The sequence below is a fragment of the Excalfactoria chinensis genome, chromosome 8 (genome assembly GCF_039878825.1).
Source record: "Excalfactoria chinensis isolate bCotChi1 chromosome 8, bCotChi1.hap2, whole genome shotgun sequence".
Classification (NCBI taxonomy): domain Eukaryota; kingdom Metazoa; phylum Chordata; class Aves; order Galliformes; family Phasianidae; genus Excalfactoria; species Excalfactoria chinensis.
The window spans coordinates 3924808-3942776 of NC_092832.1; the positions used below are offsets into that span (position 1 = coordinate 3924808).

At 49.3% G+C, this 17969-nt stretch overlaps 1 protein-coding gene across 1 annotated transcript in view; it reads right to left on the reverse strand.

Annotated features, from left to right (window-relative positions):
• Positions 1-17449, reverse strand: part of XPR1 (xenotropic and polytropic retrovirus receptor 1) — a 71795-nt gene extending 54346 nt beyond the window's left edge. The window contains exons 1-2 of the mRNA XM_072343779.1: positions 17131-17449; positions 13469-13520 (exon numbers count right to left, since the gene is read on the reverse strand). Coding sequence (XP_072199880.1) covers positions 13469-13520; positions 17131-17199 — 121 coding nt within the window. The 5' untranslated portion in view covers positions 17200-17449. The remainder of the gene's footprint in view (positions 1-13468; positions 13521-17130) is intronic.
• Between the last annotated feature and the right edge of the window lie 520 nt (positions 17450-17969).

Genomic DNA, 17969 nt, shown 5'->3' on the forward strand with positions numbered 1-17969 from the left:
CTTACGGCATTAGCAGCCTAAAAGCTCTGAACAAGCTCCTCTGAGTGAGCGAAGAATAAGTCAATTTACAAGATTAAAGCAGTTTAATGCAGCTCAGACCTGGTGGAAGCACAAGTCATCCCTGCTGCAGGCAGTGTAAAACAATGCCCAACCCTGCCTTGTGCATTAAGGGACCTCCATACTGCTATTGCAGCTGAAAGTCTTGCCCAAAGCCCTCAGCAACCCACCAAAAGACACGAGCCCCGGCTCTCCCAACCCATGTCACCAGCACTGCTCTTCCGACCACAATCAAGCAGCCATCATCTGTGACAGCACAGAAGTCATTTTCCACTATTCAGCCAGTTCCAAATGGACCTCGTTTTAAGCTGCATGATTGTGCAAACGAAATTAAGTGGCAGAAATGAAGATGTAACCAATAAATGAGATAACGCTACCTCCTACCTCCAAACCTCTCCCTCCCATACCCCCAAATATTCGATCTGCACGCAAATTCCTCGAGCCTGGATGGCAGAGATAAGAAACTTGGGGAAACGGACAAACTCCTCCGAATGAAGTTGTTTGAAGACGTTAAAGCAAAAGAAGAAAACCTGCAGCACTGAGGGAAGCGTTTTTCTTTGAATGCTGTGAGCTGAAGGCTGCCAAAACAGATAACGGGCGCCTTACGCTCAACAAAGGGTGTTCAATTCAACATGCAGTGAAGCTGGAACTGAGTGAAGAAGTTTCAGAAAAGTTAGAGCTACCAAAAGCATCCGAAGGAACATCAGAGAGATTCAAAGGCATCGTATTGCAGAATGAGGAGCATCACTACAGAAGGAACAGGACCCAGTGCCCCTCCAGGGATGTTCAGCTGCAACCCCAGGACACAGAGCACCACCAACAGTGCTTCAACCAGAGGAGACATACCAAGCCCCAAAGCAACGCAGAGCTTTGCTGTCACCCTAAGAACGGCACCACTACTGCACGCCCCAAATCAACATCTCTTTCTAAACACTCTTCCAGTAGCACAGGATTTCAAGACGTTAACCTAGCCGTTGTTCATCTCCTTTTGTCTCCAAAACAGATGTTAAAACCGTGATGTTGTGCTACTCCTTCACTGAGATCTGAATTACGAGTTCACACAGAGGAGGTCAACCCCTGTCTCGACTTGACTCGAATGAAAACACGCTGATCTTGTGAGTTAATTGTAGCTGTAAATCTCTCCCTCCCAATTAGTTTCTACAATCAGCTGAAGAGCAGCATCAGGAATACCCTGAAGACTCAAGTCAGAAACATCAATTTCTAAGATGTAAATAATCACTTGTGATACAAGTGGGAATGAGGGAATAATCACATATTTATCTGCGGAGCTGCACGGGATTTTATCTACTGCTCTGGATCTGGAGATGAGCCTACAGCCGACGTTTTAGTCATTGCAGCCATCTCAGACCTCACCTCATTCTTCCTAAAGCTCAGGTGCTGTCTATCTCTTTAGGTATTTCATATTCCAAAACAGGCATTCAGGTTGTGTAGAACTTCTCTGAACGCTGCTTTCCTTGGCATTTGCACAAGGTTCTGAAATGCAGCCTAGAAGTCAGCAAGTCTGGCTGAGTGCTTATTTCCATTGCACTGCAGTCACTCAAGTCACAGTCACACGAAACCCGTGATTTATCTGAAACCTCGACTCTGCTTGTGTAAACACCACAAGACGACTGGAAAACAATTCATCCTCCCCACATCAAATAGGATCATTTGTCCCCAGGCAAGAGACATGCACTACCTACTCTGAGCCACTATACCACGTGTACACGTAGCCATGCACAACCATGCATCAGCTCAGAAACAAGAAACAGAGATGTCTGAATGTGAATTGAACGCCTATTTGCAGCCCCCCCCGTCCCCCCTTGTTAATCATCCACCTTTCTCATCCTTTATAATTACAGATTTGTTTGTACATTGCATTCAATTAGCATATAAAAAGTCTGTAAACTCACAGAGTCCGTGTCTCCCTCGTCCTCGTTTTCCAAAGCCGCTGAACTGTACGATAAGTAGTTTAAATAAACAGGCTTTAAATGAGTTCTCCTATGGATCATCAACCAGACACAGGGCCAAAGCTGTATCGAATGATGCACCCATTTGCTCCTTTCCCTCCTCAGCCCCATTTAATAACTTCTAACAGCACTAACGGCATGCTATACTCCACGTAAGTCATTCAGCAGCTGAGGGGTAAGAGAACAAGCATATCTTGTTCAACAAATAAAACATTTTCCATTGTGTGGAAACTGTTTTTACTCCATTGTAATCTACATTCATCTACCTCACTACTACTACTACAAAGAGGAGCAGAATTTCACTATTAGCACAGAGCCGTGGCACGCTAATGGATTTTACTGCACACTACATATACTGGTGCTCCAAAAGATGAATGGCTGAAAACTGCAGTAATTAATCATCTTAATGAGCCTGATTGTTTCTCTAAAGGAACTGCAAGAAAACCAGTTCTTGCCTGCAGTTGGAGAACACGCGCTGTGTCCCACGTACCTCAACCATGCCTTTCCTTCAAGGTATCCTGTGGTTACCAGACCCAGCTGGGAACGTTGTACCTTCCCAAACAGAACGTTAAAACAGAAATACTCAGGTCTAATGCTTTTAAAAACGCACTTTTTAAAGTAACCAGCTCCTTTTACCACCTCTTCCATTTACTTGATGTAATCAAATGAACGCACCCTAGCTCAGCATGCTGACACTGCAGCTTGGAGCTGCCCACATCAATCAGGGGCAAGTATAGATCTCCTTGCTTCAGTTTCCTTCACAGACAAAGGGTTTTTGCCTTTGTAGCCATAGATAAAAGTTTTAAAGAAACTGCCTCTATTGATTTGCACAGGGCAAGGAATGCTCCGTACAACAAACCCAATCCTCCACCATTAATCCCGGGGGGTAAATCCTGCTGTGGGGTTTTTAGCCCATCCAGTCACTGCCAAGGAAAGATGCCCACACTCAACAGGCACGTATTAGCTGACCAGACAGCCTTTTTCTGCTTGTTTTGGCTAAAATCCTGGGGTGCCACAACAGCTTCCCAGATGCAGGTAAGGAGAAGCTTGCATTTACACTGACTATCCATGTATTTATCTCCAGACTACTTGCCCTGCAGCATTCAGACGTGTCCTAGCAGTCAGGTAATTAGAAAAGTTAATGAATCACTTGAACATTGCAGATCCTTAAGGGTCTTGGAACCTCTGCCGGATTACATGAATTCCCAACGAGGTGTGCAGAAATAGGAAGAAAAGAAATCTACATTAGTAAAGTTTCTTCCATGGGATAAGCATCCTAATGATGAGAAGCCCCTTACAAAAGCCCCAGACAAATCACCATTGGCAGCAGGCACAGCTCCTGCATGCTTTACAACAGCAGGAGACTGTTCCCATCCTTCAGAACTTGGTGTCTGAGCACAAGGTTAATTCCACGCAGCTGATAGAAGGCGACAGCGAACTCCAAATCAAAGGCACATCATCACCTATAAAAGGAAATGCTTTAAGTACGTAAAGGGGAATCTTAAACAGCTTAAGTGTAAAAAAATGACATTCCTGGAATGTTATTCTCATTGAGCTGCCATAGAACAGTATGTCCACCTTCTGAGCATCCCAAAGCTGCCATTAGCAGAATGGAACTCATAAAAATTATTGACACCCTCTTCTCCCTGCCAAGCCCTAAAAATAACATGCACCGATTCTCCTTGGAAAGCAAGAGCCATAGCCCTTCCAAGGCATGGCAGCACGCTGCCCAAGGGCCCAGCTCAACACAACAGCCAGCAGATCTGTTCATATCATAGAACCATAGAATGGCCTGGGTTGAAAAGGACCATAATGATCATCTGGTTTCAACCCCCATGCCATATGCAGGGCTGCCAACCACCAGACCAGGCTGCCCAGAGCCACAGTTCATGTTTCTCACCCCAAACAAAAGCACAATGAATTCTGAACAGTCACAGCCTACACTGTCCACAGTTTCCAAGAGTAGGCACAGCAGCACACAGAAGAGATGACCCACCAGAGGACATAACATCCTCCCAAGCAAGGTAACCTCAACAAAAACCTCCCTGCACACAAACGTTCTGGGCTTTCCCCTGCTATTGTGCAGCCAGAATAAGCAAACAGAATAGCAAATTCAGCTGGAAGGAACCTAAAAGGACTCCTGGGTCCAATAGCCTGACCTCTTCAGGGCAAAGCAAGTTTGCGTGGGATCCATAAGCATTCAGTTAACAAAACTTAACTGGCACTATAAGGCCAACCAAGGTTATCCTGAGGCAAAAATAATGTTATTCCAAGATGTGAGACTTTTTGCTTAGGAGACAAGCAAGCTGAGACACCTCGAAGGCAATCCAACAGACCCAATCTAACAGCTCCAGGGAAAACAATGTCATATGTAGGCAATGTATGGCAAAGCAGTGAAAGCCCCGAGCTTATTCGTGTTTACTCCTCCATGAGAAAGAGTCGAGACTTTTACGAGATTCAATGACTGCATGGAGAGAAAACAGCTTAATGCAATGAGACTCTCCACCCAGATGCCGTCCCACAATATTCTGTCTCCTCCCCTCCCTCCTTTTCTCCTTAGCAGTTACAAGCCCTTACATTTCACTTTTATGGAACATACAGCCTTCTTCAGTTACTGGGCTCTAAATTAGCTATCCAAGATGCTACGTTGTGAAGCACGAAAGCAAGACACAGCCAGACTGAAAAGCTGCTACTCCCAGAATTAGGCACTAACTCCTGCTTCAGCCATTAACGTTCTTTGCTGTGCAGGAAGGAGCAAGTTTGAGGAAAACAAAGGTACAGCGACAAGAGAGAGCTGCTAAGCAAGATCTGCCTTAACGAGTGATCTGATAACACAAATACTCCTTGTACTCTGCAAACCTAACCGATGTGACAGGAGCAGGAACTGGAAACAGACTGCAGTTGACACACTGACGTATTTCTGCTCCTGGTTTAACAGGAAAGACTTGGACTCCAAACTGGTCTCCTAATTTGAGACAGAGTAACCATGCAAAAGAAGAGCAGGAAGCTCACCATGCACTGGAAGCAGCACGGCTGGGTCTCCTCATCAGCCCTGCTTCTGGGCAGGGGCACACAGTGCTATGATTGAACTCAGAGACCACCAGATCAAAGCCTGTGCTATTCATTTTATTTATTATTAACAGGTCAGAGACCAGCAGGACCTGCTTCAGCTACAGTTCACAGGCAACCTAAAACAAATCAGCTTTCTGCACATCATTTGAAAAGCAGATTTGCTGCATAAAAACCATACAAGGTAATGGTTAATGTTTGCTTTAAAGCCCCCTTTTTTTTCCCCCTGAAGTGAGGAAGATTGATAACAACTGCTTACCATACAAATAGGTGGAATATATCCCTCTGGAGGTGCCATGTTATACCTGGTATAGCTGGTATTTTTACAGAGGCACAAGGGCCAGTCAAAACACCTGCAGTGTAATCATAAACACAACATTGCCTTTAAGAGTTGTAGGATATGAGGTGCTGGGATGTAACACAACTCATGGATGAGGTGCAGAGATGAAGTTGTGCAGCTGCCCTCGGATAAGTCACCTCTCACCAAAGGGTGTGCGTGCATGCTCCGACTCTTTATGCAGGCGTGCAAATCAAAATCTCTCTTTTTTTCTATATGAAAAGCATTCTGACAACTCCAGAGGATGCCTTATATTCCTCAGAGCTAGATGAACTTTTCACCGCATATGTAGCTACACCAAAGACAGCCTTCCATCACAAGTAACCCAGTTGTCGGGGCTTTGAAATGCAAGGATAAGTCTTCCAACAGAACAAAGAACATCTCTGCTAACAACAAGACCAAAGAACCATACCGACAAACGATTCACATTACCCCCTCAGCACTGAAGAGGCTGTCTGCTCAGGTAGGCCTGCTGCAGAGCTGCCACTTATCCCTACTTGCCCGTTTAGTTGGTGTCAGCAGCGTAATCCTCCCTCTTTGATCAGCTGCAGAGCTGTTTGTGTTTGGCACACGGGCGTGTGGAACAGCCACATTCTGACAGCATGCATCTTTCCAAAGCAAGCACCAAGCAGCCAGCAAAAGAGCAGGCTTCTTCAAGTAAAGATTAAGGATATTTATAAACGAATATGTGCACTCAATGAGATAGGCCACTTGTTATTAGAGTCCTGGAGGAAGGGACAGTGCTCACTGAATCCAGCACCCACAGGCTGACCTTGCAGCACCCAGGCTGCGTGCCCTTTTTAGGCTCCTCCCAGAACTAGCCAAGGTCTTTGCAAGTGAACAAGAGGATGAGAGGAGACGGCCTTAAGTTGCAGCAAGGGAGTGTCAGGTTGGGTATTAGGAAACATTTCTTCTTGGAAAGAGTGGTGTGCATTGGCACGGGCTGCCCTTGGAGTGGTGGGATCACCGTCCCTGGAGGTGTTCCAGAACTGTGGAGATGCGGCACTGAGGGATGTGGGCAGTGGTGGGCACGGGCTGATGGTTGGTCATGATGATCTTAGAGGTCTTCTCCAGCCTTAATGATTCCATCAACCTTCGTCTGCATCAACAAAGAGCTGCACTATGAGCAAAGCACCAGAGGAGCAAATGATAAAACCCAGCATGTTGGCAGCCAGCATTCCCCCCCACTTTGTTTAGGCTTTCAGGGCCATTTGAGCCTTTATGCTCCATGCAGACGCAGCTTCCTGCCGCCCTCCAATGTGGAAAACTGAAGACCTGATCGATTAACTTTCAAATGAAGATCAGAGCAATGTGATCCAAAGCAGAAATAGCGTTGTGTAGTTTACCCAGCAGCTGTGTCTGCTCCCAACAGGGCAGAGCTGAACTCTACATACAAACCAGAAGCGGGCTGTAGTGTTAGGCACTCCCACCAGGGCACATCTTGAAAGAATAAAAGCACAACACCGTGACAAAATGATGAGCAAATCCAAATCCACAAATGAGACCCAGTCACCTTCCATACAGAGAAGGTGCCAACCCCAAAGGTGCTATTTATAAAGCAACGGTATTCAGCACAACGCTCAAGCAACCAAGCGTATGACTTCAAGCCCTGCCTCATTTCTAACTTCTGCAAATGAACTTATCATTAAGAAAGCACAGAACAACAAAATACCCCTTTTCGGGCTGTCCAAAACACGCTGGCATCGTCTTGCCAAATGCAAAAAGCAAACGTAAGGATGGGAACAGAACAATGGAAGCATCCCCTGCTCCTCGAGCTGAAAATGTTCTTTGGAGAGGTCTGACTTTTATTTCTTCTGCTTCATAGCTCTTCTGCTCCATATCACCCCGACACCTCAATAACTGTGGGATCACTATTGAGACTGACGGAGGATGGAGTATCCCCCACCATTTCCTGCTTACCACTAAACCAGGATTAGGTAAAATCACCTTGCTTGCAGAAGATGGCAGAACTGCCATAATTTGGGCTTGCTGCCTTTGGTTTCTAAAGACCCCACTGAGGCATACTTTTATTTGAGTTAGGTGAAGAGGCCGAAGCCTTTAAGGACATGCTGTAAGCATGCACGCTGCTGCTGAAATACCAGCCGGAGGCTTTGGCAACCTCTCTTCCCCATATCAGCAGAGCTGGGGGAACCTTCTCAGGCTGCAAGAAGTTCCTGCATCAGCAGCTCCTGACTGACAGCTGGGCTGCACCAGCCGCAGGATCCGTGTCCCCAGGGCCATGAAATCCATGGCTGATGACTAATTCATTACTCGAATTTGTGCTTAGGCAAGTCCAAGCCCAGATCACACACCTCCCAACGCTGAATCCCTCCCCAGCCGGAAGGCAAGCAGGCTCCATTAGCATGAGCTCGCATCAACCAGCTCCATCAGCTGGGAACAAAGGCGGAACTAAACCTGCAGGAGCCAGCTGCAAGCAGGAGGAACTGAAAGGGAAATCAGTACAGATCAATTCTGACTGAGCTGAGGCTGGATTTCTAAAACTGGAGACACTCGGTGCCCCTGGAGCCTTTGGGACTCCAGCTCAAGCCTTACTGAACACCGACAGCAGCAAATAGATCTTCTGCCTTCAGAGGTCAGCAGCTCCAGGGCCAAAGGTAGCAGGCTGCAGAGAAACGGGGCTGTACGTGGACATGAGGCAGACCTTAAAGCAGCCTGGCAAGCTCTGCTCACAGCATGGCTCAGGCGCAGACAGCTGCACACAGGCAGAGGGACGCAGGACCCCTCGCCATCCGTCCTGCTGCTTCACGCCTTCTGGGGCTTCAGCAAGGTGACATCTGCTGAAAAGAAGGGTATGAAAGCTGTGGCAGGCTCCCTGCTGCTAATGCATTGCTCACACTCACACCTGATATGGGGTATTTTTGTATGGTGTGATGTGCTCACCAGAAAGAGCAGTTGTCCTGCAACCAGGATTATTACAGCAGATGCATCTGATCAGGTGTGGCAAACGCTTCAAGCTTGGTATCCTGCACTGATTTCTTCCTCTGACTGCTTGACAAGGAGATTGCGTTCTGGATCCATATTTTAGCAACCTACCCTCTGAAACATGAAGTTTTAATGAACAGATCTTACCAGCACCCTTACAGAGCTGTACTACGAGTGAACATTGCATGTTAAGAGCATGCAGCATCTGAAAGCTGGAGATGAAGCCTCTATAAAAGAGAGGGCTATCATTTGTGAGCACCAACACTAACCCAGCTCAGCCAAAAGGTGCTCCTTCTTTATCCTCCCTGGGAAGGTCCCCTTTCTCCTCCCTGGGAAGTCATCCTGTCTCCAGGCAACTCCATTAATTACAGCCTCTTAAAGGCTTTAAAAGGACACACAACCTGTAAGAAACGTTTCCTTGCACCTGTGCTCACCAAGGTCAGAGCAGAACCAAGCCCTGACCCAGCTGCTAACAGAGAAACGCATTATCCTGTGACTGGGAGGGGGGAAATGAAACCTTTGTCTTGAATTGCCGTGGAGTTCAAGGAACATCTGGCATGCAGCAAGGAACAAAAGGCTCCAAGAAAGGCAGAATGCCGTATGGGGCTCTCAGATTGGTTACTTCCTTGCTTTCTCATTGCTACCGCTGATGATGGCAGATAAAGTCACGTCAAAGCAGGCAGTACTGACCCAATCCCTTTCAGCTATTTATAGTATGTGCCTTACAGGTGTATCAGCCTATCCTGCTCATTATTACCCCACTCAGCTGCCTTGCCTGTGAGTCACTCCTACAGCTGTGCCCACAGGGAGAAGCACACCTGAGCTCAGCACAGGGACACGGATGGGCAGCGGTGGCACCAGGACAGCCATCCTGGCCACACATCAGGGTCCTGAGCTCACAGCTCACTCTCACTCAGCTTGCCAGAGAGCTCCAGGTTCCCTCACTCCCCACACACACCTTGGGAGCGTTTATTAAAGACACGCTAATCACATTGGGAGTGTTTATAAAAGCACGCTAATCAACAGCGGGAACAATAAGAGCAAGATTACACACACAGTCTGGAAGCCAAATTCACCTCTTGTTGCTATTTAGAACTAGCATTCCAAAACGTGTTGAATTCTCACCCCTCCAAAATGCGTGCCTGAAGCTATATAGCACATGCAAAATAAATTGCATTTCTATCAGTATGTTATGGCATGCAATTTCCCTCTTCCCAGTCACACCGGCTGCCTCTCTTGTTATGTCAAATAGCCTGTCAGCTTCTCATCAGGAAGTAGAAATTGCTTTTCCATCTCCTAGGAGATAAACAAGGCTCTCTCCTCCGCAGCAAGGGCAGCGCACAGCCCAGGGCTGGAGCTGCAGGCTGTGCTGTGCTGCTCCTCATGCTCCTGCACACAGCGCCCGCCATGCATGCCAGCAGATCGCTGCATTCTCACAGCGTTCTCTGCAGCTTGCAGCTGAACGTACACAGCTCTGGCTCACTGCTGCCTTACAGCTACGGAGCTCCGAGCATTCTTCAGCCCAGGTAACAAAGCAGAGGGGCTGTGCTGGCAGCCCCTGCTCCTCCTACATGGCATCACAGAGATGCAGAAGCTGCTGGCAGGCCCTGACCATCGTTCTGAAGCATCTTACAAGTGATTCTGATGCAGGAGAATGAGATTTCCTTGCAGGGAGAGCTTGCTCACAGCGTGCATTTTTAAAGAGACAGAAACCCATCGAGTCTAATTAACTTGGCATTCTTCACCAAATAGCCACAGCCTCATCCCAAAGCCTAATCACCTATTTCAAATGCAATGGCTACAAACCCCGAGGGCACCTCCTATGCACACCATAAATCTTGCTGTTACTCCTCCTGCCGCAACCTTTCCCAAAGCTTTGCAATCAATTCTGACCTCCTATACACACACACACACTCGGTGTTTTTCTATGCTACACCCAAAGCACTGCTTGATGCTCTGCTGCACTGTGAGCACAGCTAGCTGTCCATCTTCCAGCTTTACAAACTCCTTTTCTACTCCCCAGCCCTCACGTTTTAACCACCAACACGAAACCTAGTACCTACCAGTTAAACTGACACACAGGCCTTTTTATATTATCAGTAAGCAAGAGAGGGAAGGAAGGGAAAGAAAGCCTTTCTGATGTTGCTGTCACCCCACGCCATTAAGGAGGGATCTATAGCCCTTGTGCAGCCAGGCTGATAAGCAGCTTTCAGACCTGCAAAGGAAACCTGCCTGCAGGTGCAGCCCTTTCCTTGTGGCTTGGTGTGGAGTGCCTAACCCAGCCTTCCTGCTGCCCCCCAAGCTGTGCACAGCCCTTTAATTAGCCCAGCTATGGAAACAAGCACCTGGGAGCAAGAACCTGGAATGCAGATGGGGGTTAAGTGGAATAAGCCACCTCCATAATAGGAGGATACTGCAGAACGTTTTTGTGCCATTTAATGTGACAACAACAAGATCTGTTTACACAAGTCTTAAAAGGAGGTTAATTTTCAATATCTGAAAGACAAATATTCCAGGCAATAATATTCAGAGTGGACCCTGTCCATTGGAGCGCATAATCAGGATGAATAATTCACAGGCAGGCTTCCATCTCCATTATGGCTGCAGAGAGCTGAACCCTGAGGAGCTCAGGGAGATGCCAACACATCAGCTCAGTGAGTTCTCACTGCAGGGGAGCTGGACTGGGTGGCCCTCAGAGGTCCCTTCCAGCTCTGCAGATCACCAGTAGAGCAGATAACCACACTGGTAGGTGACCCCACAACTTACATCCACAATCATCCTCCCAGCAACACTTTTCCCTCTCAAATAGCACCAGCATTTGCACAGCTTATGAGTCACTTTGAAGCCAGCTTTGTTTACCCACGTGCCAACTATAAGCAGGAGATTCCTTAACAGGAGCTCAGAGACAGTGGGTAGCTCACCCATTTCTCGCCCTGCAACAAGCCTTCACCAGGCAGCGCTTTATTAAACCAGTTTCCAATTGCTTCCAGCGTACCTCTACACATAGGAAGCAATTGTTGATGAATAGAAGTTTCACCAACAGAGACAGACCTCCCTTTATTTCACAGCCCAGCTACTAGCTGAAGATTAGCTCCAGTATACGTGTAAGGCAAACCAAAGCCCAGCTGAACGTGCCTACGATGCCTGGCATCACCTACATCAAATGGCTTCTAGTTAAACCAGCCTAAAATGAGATTTACACCAGCCACACCCTGGGAAGATGGGGCTCAAAGCAACCTCCTGGTGCTCCTGTGCTAAGCTCAAAGCCAAGCACGCATTTCCAGAGAGCCAGAAAATGAGCAAAACAGATTCACAGCAGAGGAAACTTCAAACCAAACCAAAAGAGGAGGGAAATAACACACTGGAAACAAACTTGAATGAAAAAAAGAAACCCAGCACACGCTCACATAGCACTGAACTAACAGACAGCGCGGGTGTTTAGCACTGCTGCTCTCCTCTCAAAGGCAATTTGGGCAATCCAGTGACAAATCCGAGCAGTTCCAAACAGTTTGCATCGCTTTGTTTTCTGCAACACAGAGGAAGAGCCTTGCTCTTAACGAGCAGAAGATGCTTTTTGTAGCTAGCGCAGCGTTAAGTCATTACTTCCCTTTTTGATGAGGGTTTGAAGGCATCAAAGGAGGCAGAAACAGAAGTTTACATTCTTTCAACATTCAAAAGAACAACATTAATATTAGATGACACCATTTTATTCATCACTTTCTCTTCCTTTCCTAACACGTAAACATTACAGCACACGCAGAGCATCACTATATCACTATGAGCATGGCAGCAGAAAAAAAGAAGCCAAAATGCAGACCACCACTCAGGAGTTTTATGGTTAGCTTCTCACACTGCCTTCCTTACACCTCCACAACACAGAACAGAGGAGTTAAAAGGCAAAGGATCTGCAGCCCCATCCATTATGAGACAAACCTTAAGTCACACACTGGTGATAAGACAAAGGAAACACGTTTTCTCAACCAAACCAGCCAATTATCTCTAAAGATAAGTTAATAAAGATCATCTGTGCAGCCTATACAAAACACCTTGGTTCCTCTTAGACAGAAAACTGCTTTTAGGAGAGGGATCCTCCAGGCCTGTGGGGGTTTTAAAGCAGTTTCTGCACCTCTAAAAAGCAGGACTTTCCCCTTTTGCCAGCATATTGCCTCCAAGCTTGACTCCATTTCCAAGCAGCCCACCTACTTTAGGTGACGGCACGAGTGTGGTCACTTGCCTGTAGAAATGCACTTCTAGGACCCACAGTTTGGACAATAGGGTGTGAGTTGTTAATGAACTAGCATTAACGATGGCTGGCATTACTGACGCCAGCCAACAGACTGCACTGGAAGCAGCGGTTGTTCTGCTCTGCACACACATAAGGGCTGCACTCAGAGAGATCAGTGACACTAACATTGCTCTGCAATCAAACTGCTAGAAGCGTGAAGGCTGAAATCCACAGAAAGGGACCAAAGCAAAATCAAGGCAGAAACTACTCAGTGCTTCAAAGACAACTAAAGGAAGGAGAAAGATATTGGGTTCTATCAAGAACTTTTACACACATCGCTTAAGACTACGCAAAATGCAAAGAGCTTAAAAGCAAATGCTGTGCTCAAATAACCTACCTAGAGAATGCGGTGGCAATAAACATATGAAAACAAGCAAATATCCTCATATCAGCATCCAAGAGGTGGCACGGCACTCGGGGAGCACCCAGGACAAAAGGATGAGACCATCACATCACTGCTCACCAACCGGTGACTCTCCAGCACAGCTATCTCCCAGGGCTGCCATAGGAAAACAAGGGGCTATTCTCCAGTGATGAAGTAGTACTTCCACCAGTGAATGTCCTTATAAGCAAGAGGAATCCAGCTGCTGAAGTCCCAGGCTATACAAAGCCATTTACTGTGCTGATGACTGAGGACAAAGAGTTCTAACAATCCAAAATAGCACGCGGGCTGCGGAAGGCCGAGCGTTTGCCCATCAGTGTATTGAGCCGACCAATTTAGGAGGACCAAGGACAGAAATGTAACACTACTGCACATCCAGTATCCAAAGCCAAGAAAAACACAATTCTCAGTGACCACGTGCTTACCTTCTATAGAAGGGGCCTGGTCCACGGCTGCATACAGCATCTCTTTCAAAGCCTGGAGGGGAGAGGGGCAGAACAAAGAACGCAGTCAGAATCTAATAAAACATTATGTTGTGATATGCTTCTTTGAAAACAAAAGCAATTCAAGTCCTTTTATCCCTCCAGATTGACACACAAAGCTACGGGACGTGTTGGTAATGCTATTACACGTCATTCTGTTAGCAAAAGAAACACATGTTCTCATTTATTGACCGCTCCATCTAAAGCTGGTTATGTTACTAATCCAGTTATTCCAAGTGTATTTTAAAACATAGCCTTTCAGGAAAAAATAACGTGTCCTGGTTGGTAGGATGCTCGAGGTTTCTTAGAAAACCTGTGGCGTGACATAGAAAGGAGCTTGTCAAGGCAAACAGAGATAAAGCAGCCTCGGGGATCTATCACTGTTATACAGTAGTACAGGAACACACGCGTATTCTAAAAGCTGAAGACAGGGTGACGGACAAGATTAGGAAACACGAGTGATTGCCTTCTCCCAAGGAGGGATCTGAAGGGCAACACAGCATCAAACAACCCGAGATGGGGTTTGGAGGTTGATGGAGTAACCTGAAGCAGTTTGGGAACTAGAAGCAAAGGGGCAAGACTCATTTGGCCTGCAGTTATTCACTTACAGCACATCACTCAATGAAGGCAAGCATCCTTACATGCACAAAGAACACGAGCAGGCTTCACACACACCTGCTGGGAGAATTAGAGCTCGTTTCCTGCCTTGTGAACCTACAGAAATCTAATGTATGTGAGTCGCTGGGCTCCTTCAAGCCTGCTGCCCATCACCCAACCCATCCCACAGCCCCACACTGCACACCACGGCCCCCTCCTGCCCTGGGTCAGCACAGCCCAAACAATCTCCACCCTGATGCCCTCACGGGGAAAACCACAAGCTCAGCAAGGAGCAGCTCAGCGCTGTTGTAACACTCCGCTAAGCAAACAGAAGGTCTAAAGGACACGTCTGTTTATCGCAAGGTGTCACAGGCGGCCAGCAAACAGGCGGCTCAGGCATCTCTCAAAGGTCTCATTCCAGAGGTCTCAACAAAGGTCACTTGCAGAATTGTTTTCCCAGTTAAGACACTGCTGGATGATCCCCATCCCGGTGACACAACCCCCTCCTACATTCCAGCTGACCATGGCTGCTCTGTCCCCTTCCCCCCATGACTCACCGGCTGGCAGCACGTGATCCCGTGCCATGCATCAAGTGGCCAAAAGAACCACCAAAGCAGAACGCCTTCCTCTTTCTCACCCTGCCCATCACCCTCGCCTACCTGTACATTTTATCGTGGGCTAAACGGGCTTTAGAACTTCCCAACCTTCTGCCCCTGTCCAAAGGCTGAAGCAGACAGAGCCCAAGGTCCCCTTTGGAGAGGAGGGAAGTCAAATAGATGGGAAAACATGTGAAAAAAGATAACGTGCCAAATTAAGAGTGCAATAAAGAGCCTTCTGCGCTCGGATAAACAAATTCAGGCCGGAGAAACCAGCAGAGAATTGCCATCTGCCAAGTGTAAAAGCAGGCCTCTGTCACACTGACACACAAGCAGGCTGAGCCACGCTGCTCCCCTCCTTCTGTAGGAGCTCCAGGGATGCACACAACAGCAAACCCACATTGCAATTAGCGAACCAACAGAGGCCCAGCACTCCAACAACCTCACTGCAGCCACAAAGGCGCGTATGTAGGAAAAAGCATCCTCTGAGATCCATCTGTGAGTCACTTCAATTGGTCCAGCTTTGTCCACTTGAAAAAGAAAACGCTGTTGGTTGACACGGTGAGACGGGGTTTTGTTTGCTCTCCTGCTTTTAGTTTTGCTCCCCTGCTTATAGTTTTGCTCCATGGGAAGCAAAGGGGCAGTTCACAACACAAGGGGTGATGGCAAGCTGGACTTCCACACCTGCCAGCAGTGAACGTAGCATGGAACGTCATGCTTTGTGCTGTTCCATTCCTCCCAATTCAAGCTGTTCTACAATCTTTTCCTTCTGGCTTTCCATTCCAGAGGCAGATTGAGGCAATCAAGGGTTTGTAAAACTCCGTGCCTGCATTCCCTCAGCCACGGCCAACGTCTTAGCCAAAAGCTGAATGAAACAGAACAGCACACATCATCGGTCTGCCTTTTCACGTGCCCATTGCTAGCTCTTAAAAAGCACACAGGCAGCAATGGCCACTGCTGTGCGATAAGAAATCAAAGCTATAGGTATCTTAGTACATCTTTTTCCCTACTTAATGAAAGCCAACAGACTTTTCCCTGCCTAAGCTCTTCCCCACCCTCAACCATCACCGCACAGGTAAGTGCTGGAGGGGAAGGATACGTTACTGACAAAAACTCTGTGGGCTGTAAATGATGAAGGACCACCCGACAGCCAAAGGTCACATTTAGGTCCTCAAAACACAACATCTCCTTCTTGATAGCACCGGATCACACCCTGCTCCTGCTGCCGCTACAACAGGGCAGGGCTGCTCACCGGTGGGGGCTCAGCAGCTGCTGTGTCAAGGGAATAACCACACTCATCAGGGTGGGAAAATATGAGGGCTGCACGGGAGCTCTGTGACACAGATTGACCTGGAGGCAGCGTCTGTCCCACCTCCCAGCCCTGGACGTGGTAATGCCTGGAAACGGGGCTGATCTTTTCCCAGTTGGGATCACAAGACTCACACAGGAGGAGGCCTGTCCTGCTCAAACCGTGCTCCATTCCCGCTTTAATTCAGCAGATATCAAGTGTCAAAGCCAAAAGGCACCACAACAGCACCAACACAGCGATGCACGCTGCAAGAAAAGCCGCATGCAAGTAAGGAAAGCAGCTCCATGCCTTCCCCTTGGCTGAGCAACAAGGCGGTGTTTGCTGGCACAAAGGAGGGCTGCACGCCTCCCCCGTGCTCCTGTCTGCACCACCACGGGGTCCTGAATAATGAATGCAGCCCGTTGCATGGCTGCGATATGCATGGCTGGCAGGGCAGGGCTGTAACAAAGAGTTTGACAACTTAGGAGCAAAAAAAGGAAAGCGGGAGGGGTTATTTTGTATCGCTCAGATGAGAAGCATGAAGCCCAGAAGGGACTCTAAGTTAGTTTGTACTCCAATCCGCCTTTATTTTAAACACAGGTGGAGAAAGGGACGTAGACACAGTAACACTGCCCTAGTTAAGAAGGCAGGGAATCAACCTCCCGCAATGTAAGCCTGCAAGCTCCGCACGCAGCCACCGAGTGCCAGGGCTGTGTCAGCACCGAGCCGGGCCCCCAGCCCAAGTCCTCCCTGTGGACAAGGTGCAAATCGCTGCTCGCAAAGGACAGCGGGTTACCCTGCCCGAGTCGGACGGGTAACGGGGCAGCCGCTCCCGCACAGCACCCGAGCGCAGCGCTGCTGCAAGGTGAAGCGGGAGCGCGGTTTGCGTTCGGACACCCAACGCCTTCGAGCGCAGCTCGCGGAAAACAAAGGAGCAGGAACTCCCCGAGGCACCGACGGCGTCACGGCACGACCGAGGAAACCCGGCCCTCCGAACGGGGCCGGGCTCGGCGGCTCTGCCCGCAGCGGCGGGACGAGCGCTCGCTCCGTTGCCGCCCGGCTCCGTGTGACCGGCGGCGGCCCCGGCCCCGCCGCGAAGCGCTGCGGAAGGAGCTCGGTCTCACCTCGTACTGGATGTACTGCTTCCGCCATTCGGGGGTGATGTGCGCCGCGAGGTGCTCGGCGAACTTCATCCTGCCGCCGGGCCCGGGGCCGCGCCCGCCGAGCCGCTGCTAGCGGCGCCTGGCCTGACGACGGGCCGCCGCCGGTACTGCGGGGCGGGGGGGGGGGCCTCCGCCGCCGCACATGGGCCCCCGCCCGCCCGGCCCCGCCGCTCCTCGGCCCGCCTCGGGGCCTCCTCAGCGCCGCCCCGCAGCCGCCGCCGCCTCTTCGGCCGCCGCCATCTTCCCCGGCCCGCCGCCGCCTCCCGCCGTCAGCCGCCCGCCAGCCAACCGGCCGCCGGCAGCGCCGCGTCGCCACGGCAACATTCGGCACCGCCCACCAACGCGGGGGGCGTGGCCTCACGGCGGGGGGCGTGGCCTCGAGGTGGGGGCGTGGTCTCGACGTGGGGCGTGGCTTGTGGATGGGGGCGTGGCCTCGATGCCCAGACCGTGACCTGTCAATCCACCCCCCCGCAAACGGGCTGCAGGCGCTGGGTCCACGCAATGGCACCGCTTGCCCCTCGGGTGGCACGGAGCACCCCGCGGGTGTCACGGCCGGGAGCTGGGAGGAGGCACAGCAACGGGCCTTATCTGCTTTCTTATCTGGAGCGGGGAGAAGTTGGCAGCGGGCTTCCCGCCAGCGCTGTCTGGCACTTGCTTTATAGAATCGCTTATAAATAGCACTTCGTTCTTACAGCAATACGTATAGATGGTGCTGGGGATTGCTGGGGAGGAGCTCAAGGAAAAAGCCTTTCATAGGGGAAGCCCTGAGCGGCAGCCTGCTGGCCATCCCCATCGCGGCT